Source organism: Vicugna pacos, chromosome 34 (assembly GCF_048564905.1).
Source record: "Vicugna pacos chromosome 34, VicPac4, whole genome shotgun sequence".
Classification (NCBI taxonomy): domain Eukaryota; kingdom Metazoa; phylum Chordata; class Mammalia; order Artiodactyla; family Camelidae; genus Vicugna; species Vicugna pacos.
In genome coordinates, this window is record NC_133020.1 from 19,699,422 (window position 1) to 19,710,555 (window position 11,134).

The window sequence follows — 11,134 nt, forward strand, 5'->3', positions numbered from 1 at the left end:
GGTAGGGGAGGAGCCAGGATACACAGGAGTGTTTGCTGCAGAGACCAGCTAGTCTGGAACATCCAAAGATTGGTGTTAATTAAAGAAAAGCAGACATCTCAAGTTAAGGAAATTTAGCGCTTTTCTGTGAATGGGAAGTTGCAAAAGTCTGGGCTCACTGAAATCGTTCCTTCGATGTCTAGGGCCAGTGTCCTGTGCTTCCCCATTCTGAGTCTCCTCGGGGGGGGTGCCATTTTTGGGGGTGCCTGCAGTGGCTGGCGGCTTGGTATCAAACACCCTGTTTCCATCCTGAGCGCCCCCTGGGCTCCCCGTCGGGGCAGCTGCAGTGGGAGGGCTTGATGGCTGCAGCATCCTTCACTTACCGACGGCAGGCAGTTGTTTTTCACTCACAGTAAGGAGATTACTTACTTCAGTCCCGCATCTGATACTTGAATCCCATCATCTGTGCTTCCCCGCTTGGTCGCGCTCAGGGATGAAGCGCTCACCACCCACCAGACAACGTGCCCTTCCCTGGACAGCTCTGTTAGAGCGCTCTCCCTTCCTACCAAGGCTGAGCCTCCCAACGCAAGCCCAAGATAAACTCAGGGCACGTGCTGGGAAGCTTTCTGTTAAAGCAAGCTTCAGCCCCCCGGCCCAAGCAGAGCAGTTTTCCGGGAACCACGTGTCGTGGGCGCTGGTGCTTCCCCACAAGGATTTCCCAGGACCCCGTAATTCTTAGTGTGTTCGTAGGTCTAGTCGGAGGCTCCTGGCCTCAGAGGCCAGGAAGGCGGGCACAGGCGGCGAGGCTCGAGGGGAGAGGAGGAGGAAGGGGGGCCCCCCCGGCAGCCGCATGTCCACACGCAGACCCGCATCCACCATTCTGAATCCGCAGAGCTCTAAGCGCAGGGAGGGGCTTTTTTTGCACTTTGTTTGGCAGAAAAACCTGACCAGAACCACTGTGAGACCATTTACGGGTTTTTGTTCACTTCATTTTGAATGAATATTCAAATGTTCCCCTGAAGAAATATTCATACAGTAGATTACAGGGCGCTCTCCCGGACTCGCTGAGGCTATTATGTAATACATGCTATGTGCCTGCATCTTCTTTCTAAAATGTAAAAATTCTGGATTCCAAGATGCATCTGGATTCAAGGATTTTGATCGAGGGACGGCAGCCCTGTGTTACCATCCCGTTTTCTTTTCTCTTCTTTCTACCCCCACCCCTCCGCCTTTTTTTTTTTCTGTAAGTGAAAACAAAAAACACGACTCAGAGAAGTTAAGTGATTTCTTCGAATTATCACGCAGTTCCTCCCTGGTGGGCTCAGGGCTGAAGCTGGAAGGCAAATGCTGCCTCCCAGTTCTGGGTCCGGGCGTGCCCCACCCCCACCACGGAGCCTCCATTCTGCCACAGGAGTCGGGGTGGGACAGAGGTGTGCCAGGGGCTGGTGAAGGGGGCAGAGGATGGGTGGGGCCAGCGTTTGCAGGCATCCCCAGCTGCCCGTCCCCACAGGGCACCAGCCTCCAGGGCTCATGCCAGATGCCACTAGCACTGGCATTAGCGAAGCAGGAGACCTGTTGATGGGAGTGATGGGTGGATAACAATGACCCTTGACCCCACCCCCATGCTGGCCCAGTGAAGTGATGGGTGTTGTCCCGAGACACGTGGGCTGCTGGAGGATTCCTTAACAGTGTATTAATTCACTGGGCCAACGTCCTGGGGAGCGCTGGCTGCTGGGACCCCTGCTGCGACCGGGCCTCTCACCTCGGCTTCCCTGCCTGTGACGTGGGAAGGATGCCCTCAGTCTTTGCCTGCTTCCCAGGCTGGAGCGAAAAGGGGAAACGGGCCCGGACACACTGGAGAGCAGCTGGAGGCGTGGAGCGCTGGGGCCGCAGCGTGGGTTGTGCTGTTTGCAGCTGGTACAGCTCACCCAGGTTACCGATGGCTCCGGACGCCCCCTCAGTCAGGGAGCCGGAGGGCACAGAAATCAACCTGGCACAGAGTGGGAAGGGGGCGAGAGGAAGGGAGGGCGTGGGAGATGTGGACAGGCGTTCTCCTCCGCCTCCCCTCGCCCCCTCCAGCGCCCCCACCTCCTCCTTCCTTCCCTCTGTTCTGTGACTCCAGGAAAACAGTCTGATCTTCTATGAATGCAGTGCCTACTCCGGTCACAACACCCGAGAGTCCGTGCTCCATCTGGCCAGGTAAAGAGAGACAACCCAGCAGGGGACGTGCCCCTGCTGTGCCGTCCCTGGGGAGGCCCTGCCTCTGTCTGGGTAAAGGGGCTGCAGGCCTTGGCCTTTGTGTGGGAACCCAGGGGTCAGGGACAGCCCTCTGAAACACAGTGACAAAAAGAAAGCCCCCTTGCCTGTCACCCCTTCCGCAGCCGCCTTCTTCTGAGACTTAAAGGGCTGTCCTTTTCCCAGGGATCCTCTTTTTAAATGCAAATATTCCTGGGAACGGTCACATCAGAGGCCCCTCAAGGCTGGCTAATATTTAGTGGGGCTTAGCTGGCAGCCAGAGGGGGCAAGAGGATGGTGATGCGGGCTCCTGGTGGGGGAGGGGCAGCCAAGAAGAGGGGCTGTGATGGGGACAGAGGCACCCAAGGGGATGGTGCTCAAAGGACTGGTCCCATAAGCCTCTGCCTACACCGAAACTAAGGAAACAGACCACACAGACCAATTTTTAATCCTTCGACATTCACACGTTCATCCATCCATCTACGCATGCATCCATTCCATCCATCCATCCATCATCCATCCATTCTATCCATCCGACCATTCCATCTATCCATCCATCCACTTTCCATCCAGCAGATACTGACTAGACTCATTTTATGCTCAGCATTCATTCTGGGGCATCTCAAACCTATTTTTATTTGAGTAATTAAGAGCCCAGAACAACTTCGATGCACTGGAGGGGTTAGGTTATGGAAGACCTAGGGAGTTATGGGGAAAGTTCTAGGGTTTTCTCTGCCACTGACCCCCAGGCAAGTCACCCTGCCTCTCTGAGCTTTGACCCCCAACATCCGTGTGTACCTTCCCTGCCCGCCCAGGGGCTGTTGTGAAAATCAGAAGAGACGCTGAGGTGGAAGTTCTTTGAAAGTATAAAGCAGAGATAGGATACTTACTGCTATTTTTAATCCTTCACCTCTTATATTTTATCTGGAGCTGGGGCCAAGGGGGAAGCCCTTCCATAAAGTTAATAACCAATCAGTATCATTCCTGAGCCTCCACTGTGTGCCCAGTACTGTGATACGCTGCAGAGACCAAAGATACAGCCCCTGCTCCCAGCAGCTCACTCTCTGCCCAGGGAGCCAACCGTGGACAGTGCATTATACCCGGTGATGGGGTTACAGCAGAGGAAGGGGCCAAGTGCTGCTGGGGAACTTACGCCACCCAGAGGATCGGGGAGGCTTCCTGGAGGAGGCGTTGTGAAGGAGCCGTATGGACTGTACTCCGGCTTTATCCATTACAGTCGTGCACCTGGGCTCGCCAGGGGGCGACTTGGAGTACTGTCTCTGATGCTCCGGTGAGGCTGGGTCCCTCCCTGTGGTCCAGGCGGCCTGTAACCTGAGGTGCCTAGCAGCTTCTCCGCTGTGACCCTGTACCTTCCCCTCTCCCAGGATCCTCAAGGAGCAAGAAGACACAGTGAGGGGGGACACCCTTCAGGTCGACCGCCCTGCCAAGAAGAAAGCCTGCTGCGGCTGATACAGGCCTCCCAGGACCCCCGCCCGGGCCCGAGGCCACAGGGTCTCCCCTGCCTCCTGCACACGGACTCCTGTGCCAGGGCCCCGACCGAGACTGGACCGCTGTCCTTGTGGGTGACGTGCCCCAAGGGAAGGGGAGCACATCCCACCAGGAAAGCTGCTCCTGGTGCATCTTGGGGTCTTTTCTCTCCTGTCTCTGTCTAGACCCGGAGGCCTGTTCATTTCTTTTCTCCCCCATCAACTTGGTTTCTTGGGGGAAAGAAACAGATGGACTTTTCCAGAAAAGCCACCACGTGCCTTCTCCCCCCGCCCATGCTCCTCTGAGCCTGGCCCCTGAGGTTGCCATGGCAACTGTGCCAGCGACTTGCTGCTTCCTGTAGGCCAGAGACAGCGCTGGGTGGTGCCAGGGCGTTGGTCTGGCCTCAGAGCCTGTCCCTGGACCTGTTGGGATGCTCTCGGCACATGCGTCATGGACCTGGGCACCTACCTCTGGTTCCACCCTGTCCCCCCAGGGGTCCTGCTCCTTCCCCAGCTTCAGGGCCCCTCCTCTCTCAGCAGCCACCACACCTCCCCTATTTGTCCGCTTGGGTTTTCTGGAGCCGCGCCTTTGAAAACCACTGCCCACCCACAACCCCGACTCCAGGTGCTCTGGGGCTGAGAAGTGTTTGCCTGGGGTTAGGGAGTGGGCTCACTACAGGCTTGACTTTGACGAGAGGAAAAGAAAACAAGGGGGAAAAAAAACATCTGCTGCTAAACAGAGCGACCGTGTCCGGAGGGTGTAAATAAGGCACACACAGCGTGTAAAAGCCACTTTCTAAATGTCCTCAAAATAGCTCTCAGAAAATCGTACGTGCTGATTAACTTGGTAGATTGACAGGCAGGCAGGGAGGCCTGACCCCAGGTCCACAGCTGCTGACTTCATTTGATTTTACCTTTTCCAGAAGGCTGTTTTAATTCTTTTTAAAAGTGGCCGTGATGTTGGCATTTTGCAGGCGTTTGAGATGTGAACCGAGCGCACTGCCGGCCGCGGCCCCCCGTGACGGCACTGGCCCTGGCGCCGCCGAGCACAGGTGCCCGAGCACGTGCATGGGGAGGGGGGAGCTTTTTTGGCTTGAAAACAGGGATTGAAGCATGTGGCCCTCAAGGGGCCTCAGAGTGAGTCTGGGTCATGTGACTGTGGAACCTGGGGTTCCGTGGGCAGGTGTCCAGGGCAGAGGCTCGGGGTGACCCGGCACAGGGGCGTGGGCTGCCGGGCCACTCTGTGGAGGCGGTGCGGGCACCCGGGGACTGCCTCCGGAGGGCGGGAGCACTCACCTCTGTCACCGCCTGTCACGCGGGGTCTGGCCGGCAGTGTTCGCCTGAAGGTCCCGGTGAGAGCAGAGCTGGCGTCTCGAGAGCAAGGCCCACCTCTGGGTGGGTCACTCACTCCCCAGGGGCCCGGGGCCCAGAGGCTGCACGCCTGGGCCCCTGTGGCCGAGGCGACCTGCGGGGTTTGGCTTACTGGTGCAAACGAGGGGCTGCTTCTGGGTTTACAACACAGTGCCGAGGAGCATTCCAGCTGCTGCCATTTGACTGCCTTTGCGACAGCGTGTGGGGCCCATCCAAGCCTCCATCCCAGCGCCGTTGTTACCTGCAGGCCGCTCAGCGGCCAGCGGGACCCGGGCTCCGTGCCTCCAGGCAGTGAAGCGCGCTTCCCGGCCCGGTCCGCCTCCCTCCTGGAGCGGAACCAGCCACCTTCGCGCAGCGGCACCAATCCCAGTGCTTCCTCTAGCCCGAGGACCTGTGCAGAGTGAGAACCTGCTCACAAGTTGGTGGCCCTGGGCAAAACCCAGGACTGCCTGATGCTCTGAGCCCCGGCTGGCAAATCCATGAAACGGCTCTCTGCCCTACCGGTCTCCCAGGGCGGTGTGCAGGTCGTGTGAGAAGCCTGGGTAGCGCCTTAGCCAACTGAAGAGCTCTAAACAGCGCTCGCATGACGTCTGTCTCCCGCGAAGGGACCAGAGCAAAAGGCAATAGGAGGGATGGTAACCGAGAGAAGCTGGGGCCTCAGGTAAGCGCGTCTCCTACTTCCTGGCTGGTAGGGCAAAGCCGGAGACTTGGTCTCGGGCTGTTCCGCATCTTCCCCCGCTGCCCTGAAGGTGGGCGGGGGCCAGGCTCCAGGCTCCAGGCTCCCCCAGCAGGGCTCTGGTCTCAGAACTTTGTAGTTGCTGGGGCCTGGTGCTGCCTAGACACCAGGCAGGTGGAGGTCCCACGGGTGCCGCACTCGTCCCTGAAGCACCTTCACACGCGCGGTGTCCCGAGGACCTTCTCTGTGGGGCGGTGGGCACGGTCTCGGGTTGGGGGGCAGGGAGTGCTGGCTGCACCCACTACTGTGAATGTGCTTAGTGCCTCTGAATTGGACATTTTAAATGGTTGAAATGGTGAATGTGTGTTATGTATATTTTACCACAGTACATTCTTTTCGGAACGACCTCCTCCGCAAACATTTATGTCCCATGAAGGAGTGAAGGGCTGAGTGTCTTCAACGCCCAGCAAATGAGGCTCTCAGGCACCCAGTGTGAATCTCAGCTGTGTCAGGGGGTGAAGGAGCAGGGAAGGAAGGCAAGGCTGCTTAAGGCCCTTGAACTTCCGGTGCACTGAGGGGAGGAGACACCGGGAAGCCCCCAAGGATACATTAACGGCTTGTGAAAACTCACAGACAGCAACCCCAGGCTCCCCTCCCTGAAGGGCGCGGAGCCGACCCCGGCCTGGCCCCCCACCCCACCCCACCCGTGCACACTCTTCTCTTTAGGAGTTGGCCTCCTCGCCCCGTAGATAATTTCCTGGGGAGGAGGGGACCTCCATACCCCGAATGCCAGCGGTAGGTCCAGCCTGGCCCCAGAGTAGGGGCCCAAGTGTGTTGAATGACAGCACAAAATAAATGACAGAGTCTTCTGTTGCTTCCGGAATCTTGCTGCATCGGGAAAGATGCACTCCTACAGCAGGGAAGATGTCAATTTAGCTCCCAGAAATATTTGGGTTTTGCAGAGACTGAACGGCATAATAGTTGACGGTAAGGGGCCTCAGAACTGGCCTAGGCTTGGAGCTGGGGAGGGACCTGAACACTGTGTTCAGGGATGAGGGCTGACTTTGGCACTAAGCCAAGAGTACCAGACTAGAACGCGGACTGCAGCTGCCCCCAGGGGGCCTTGTCCTGGTGCACGCTGCCCAGCAATGGGACAGGCTGTCTCACTAGGCAGCGAGCTCTCTGACACTGGAGATGTTCAAGCAGATGTGGGGGCTCTGCTCTTAGGAATGCAGGGAGACACTGGATGCTGCAAACTACCAGGCCCCCACCCGCACTGCACCAACCCCAAGAGTCTAGGATTCTTTCGAGCTGACACTGAAATGACAGTATGTCGTGTAAGATGTGGCTGGGAGTCAGAATGGGTTGAACCAGGAAGCCCCCCTGGGCCAGGAGAATGTTGGGCTGGTTCACGCCTCCAGTTCAGTTTCCTGCTAACTCTCACCCCCTCCCGCCAAGTCCGTGTCCCCCTCCCACAGTCAGGGAGGCACGCACCTGCCTGAAAGCCCCAGGGAGATGCGTGTTTCTATAGCGTCCCTGGCATGGGGAGAGGCGCTGAATCCTGCCGGCTCCTCCACTGTGGCAAGTGAAATTACCAGCTTCACACTGCAGATCTATTTAAATCAGCCTTTCGCGTCTGATGGATTTAAAAATATGCTAGAAGTCAGCATCTTAAATACAGGAAACACAAACAAGCAGATGAGGCCTCATTTTCCTTCCTCCATACCCGCCCCGCCCTCTCTCCTTCCTCCCCTACCCCCACCCCCTCCCAGAGCACTCTTCATTCATGAGGCCCATCTCCCCCTTCTCTCCCCACCCCTCCCCTTCTCTCGGCGGCCCTGAAGTCTGCAGCCTGAGCCATGGCTGGGTGGCCCTGGGGTCTAGAGTCCCTCAGCTACATGTGAGGACAGGTGAGGACATGCTGGCTCCTGGCTCGCTGCCAGGCGATCACAGCCAGCCTTCCCGCATCCAGCGTTCAGTTGTCCAGGAAGGCCGTCTGCTACCTCCAGAGCCCCACAGCTCCCAGTCACCCACCGGTGGTGGGCTACTGTCACAGCCGGCGTCCCCGTCCGTCCCCAGATATTCTGGGTCCTCGGCTCACTTTGGTGGATCTAACCCGACTTTCCCCTGCTGCAACTTAAACCAAATTCTCTCTAAGCCCTGAGCATCAACACGTGGAGGCTCGATACGTGGGCCCCACGGCGTGCCCTCCACCTGCGGGCAGGCGGCCCGCTGCCAGGGTTGCAGTGGTTAGAGTCAGGAGGGATTACACACTGCAGACCTCAAGCCACATAAAACTGAATTTTGTATCACCCGCTACTTTGAATTCCCCAGGCCATCGTTCCCCCACCCTCCACATCCTGAATAATCAAACCTGGCTGTGCGCTGTGGACTGGGAGGGGATAACAGAAAACTCACAAGCAGCCGGACTTCAGAGTTCACAAGTCTCTCCTGTGCACCCTCTTGGACCATTTTCTCTCCAAGGAGGCTGAGACTCACAGAGCGTGAGGACCTCCTCCAGAGCAGGGCTGGAGCTGTCCTACCCAGGACCCTACGCCCCGGCCAGATCACTGTTCAACGTGATCCCGTCCACCTCTCCCAGGCCTCCCCTACTCCTGGACCCCGGCCCAGCCCTCCCCGCCTTCCCCGGAAGCCCGCCTCTCCGAGGCCCACTCGTTAGAAGCACCGGGAGTGACGCTCGCGAGGGCTTCTCATCGGAGACTGTCGACAGGCAGCATCAGCAGAGCCGAGTTAACGCCCAGCCCTGGCCAGGCAGCAGCCGCATCCGTAATTCCATTTCCTCTCAGTTATTAAAATGATTTTCCAAGAGATAGTCCCAGCTCAGCAGAGCCACGGACTGACACCAGCCTGGCCAGCCCCGCTCCCCTCTGCTGCGCACTGGCAGTCCCCACGGGTGATGCCGCTGCAGTCCTGGGGGGAAGCGCCTTTCCTCCTCACCTCCTGTTCTCACCTTGACCCCTGACCTCCCCGAAAGCCCGGCACCTGTTCTCCCCTCCCCACTAGGAGGTGCTTGGACAGCTCTGAGCCAGGGCCACACAGTTAAAAACTGTGGAGCTGCAGGACTGGAAAGTCACAGACCTGCACGCTGGATGGAGGCCTGGAGAGTCTAGGCTGACACTGCCGTTTTACAAGTGAGAACACGGAGGCCCAGCGGGGACAGTGCGGGCCTCCAGGCCACACGGAGGTAGGTTCCGAGAGTGGCAGCAGCAGGTGCTGGCAGCTGACGGGAGCGTCACGGCTGCAAGTCATCACCTGCTCATTTGGCAAATACTCCCTGGACCCCTGTGACGGCCGGGCTCTGTCTCCAGCACTGAACGCAAGTGTAAGTGAGATGCACCTGCCCCCAGGAGCTCAGTGGGGGAGACAGGCTAACACAGCAGGCGCGGGTGGGCAGACATTCACCCAGAGGCGTAGGGAGCCCAGCAGGGCTCAGCAGGGCTCAGCAGGGCCGTGCGTCCCAGCCCCGGCGACGCTCAGGCTGGCCCCCGTCAGAGCTGCCATCACAGTCGTAATATGGGTCACACACAAGCACGCTGGGTCCCGGGCACGGTCCCCACTTGGCCTGCACCTCCACCCTGAGGGAGGTGACTGGGTCACCGCCAGTTTGCAGGTAGAGGAAACTGAGGCAGAGAGGCTGACTTGCTGCATGTCACACAGCCGGGAGCTTATGGGAGACTCGGGGCTGGAACGCAGTCCTCCAGGTCAGAGTCCACACTGCACCGTGCCCCAGGCTGCTCCCGTCTCAGGGGCAGCCTCCTGCCACAACGGGCAGGCATCAGCCCCCATTCCAACTCTGGTCCCAGTCCTGAGTCCTGTTTCATAGCTTGAGGTCCCCCAAGCCCTGGCCCTGCTCTGACCTCTCCCGTCGTCCCTGATCCCAGCCTCTCCAAGGTCACCTTCAGAAAGGTTTCCAAGCAACAGAGGATCGTGTACCTTGTCTCTGGCCCCAGGAAGCAAGCACCCTGACCCGCTGTGGGCAGAGACTGCCTGAAGGCGCTTCTCCCACCAGGGGCCCCTGCACGTCCTTGTCCGGGGCGCTCGGTTCAGTCTGAGCACGGTGTATTTCCCGGCCATCCCGCACTATCTCGTCATCCAGGACAAAGGAGTGATGATCAGGCCATTGAGCAGAGGAAGGATTCACATGGGAACAGGCAATTTCACTAACTTGCTGCAGGCTCACAGCCGCCTGGAGGAGCCGGGCTGCCACCCCAGGTCTGTTTATCTCTGGGGCCGGCTGGAGTTCCAGGCATCGACCATGACCACGAAGCTGAGCGGGAGCCTGAGAAGCCGGGGTCTTTGGCTTCAATCATGAAGCTCCATCCAACCAAGGGAACGAACCATGGCCAGAAAGCCATGGTCATCGCATCAGGAACCACTGCCACCTACGGAGCCTGAGAGATGCTTTGAGGATGGGCTCTGGGAGTGGAACATGGTGCCGCCCACCGGGCTCCCCTGGAAACGGCCGCCGGGAGCTTGAAGACAGCAGAACAATCCCGGAACACCCGCCAGCCTCCCGCGGACGCCGTGCTCCCTCCCGCCTCCCAGACAATGACATCCTCCGAGCCGCCCTTGTGGGAAGAGCAGGGCGACACGACACCGGAAAGGACGATCCCGATGGTTTCAGGGCCGCACAAGCTGCCCCTCTGCCATTCCCTACAGGTGCGCGCGGTGATCCTCCTGGACGGCCGTCCGCACTCCTGCCATCTTGCACAGCAGCACCCAGAGAAGCCCCCGCTCCCCCAGGGCTCCAGACATCCTGCCGGCTGCCTCCCCGCTTACCTTTCTGCGGCTGACTTTCTGAAGCAGCAATAAGTGAAGTCTAGGGCCGTTTTGCAGGGCAAGCCACCGCCAAACTGAGCTCATCAGCTTCAGAGCACGGGTGGCGTGGGAACCGGGTCCTGATTCAAGCCCTCCAGCGTCTTCTCACCGCCCAAGGACAAGCCTCCTTGACGTGGCCACCGGCTCTCCACCTCGGACCCCTTCTGCCTGCTCCCCCAGCCTCAGCCTTTCCCTCTTCCCCTCTGGGCAGGGCCCGGGCCGTGCTGTCCCTGCCCCTCCTTCCCTTATCCTCTCCTCCTGCGTTTTCAAGTTTCTGTTTAAAGTCACATCTTCAGAGAGGTTCCCTTCAACCCCTAAGAGTCCCCGCTGCCTCGTAATCGGCGTCGCTCTTGCTCAGAGGCTGCTCTTGGGGTCTGCTTTGTTCTCTGCTGGGTTCCCCTTGCCCAGCACCGCGTCTGCTCCCCAGGACAGACCAGAGCCGGAGCCGCCGTGCTGGGGAGGCGCAGCACGCACCCCTGGTCTGGAAGCCACTGTCAGCCTCCAGGTAACAGGTGGGAGTGTGTCTCCCCTCCTGCCCCAGGCTGGT

At 59.1% G+C, this 11,134-nt stretch overlaps 1 protein-coding gene across 2 annotated transcripts in view; it reads left to right on the forward strand.

Moving 5' to 3' along the window:
* The window catches only part of CRACR2A (calcium release activated channel regulator 2A), a 95,577-nt gene extending 89,233 nt beyond the window's left edge, over positions 1-6,344 (forward strand). For both annotated transcript variants that reach the window (XM_072954460.1, XM_072954461.1), the window contains 2 exons: positions 2,102-2,178; positions 3,600-6,344. In XM_072954460.1, coding sequence (XP_072810561.1) covers positions 2,102-2,178; positions 3,600-3,684 — 162 coding nt within the window. In that variant the 3' untranslated portion in view covers positions 3,685-6,344. The remainder of the gene's footprint in view (positions 1-2,101; positions 2,179-3,599) is intronic.
* The last annotated feature ends 4,790 nt before the right edge of the window (positions 6,345-11,134 follow it).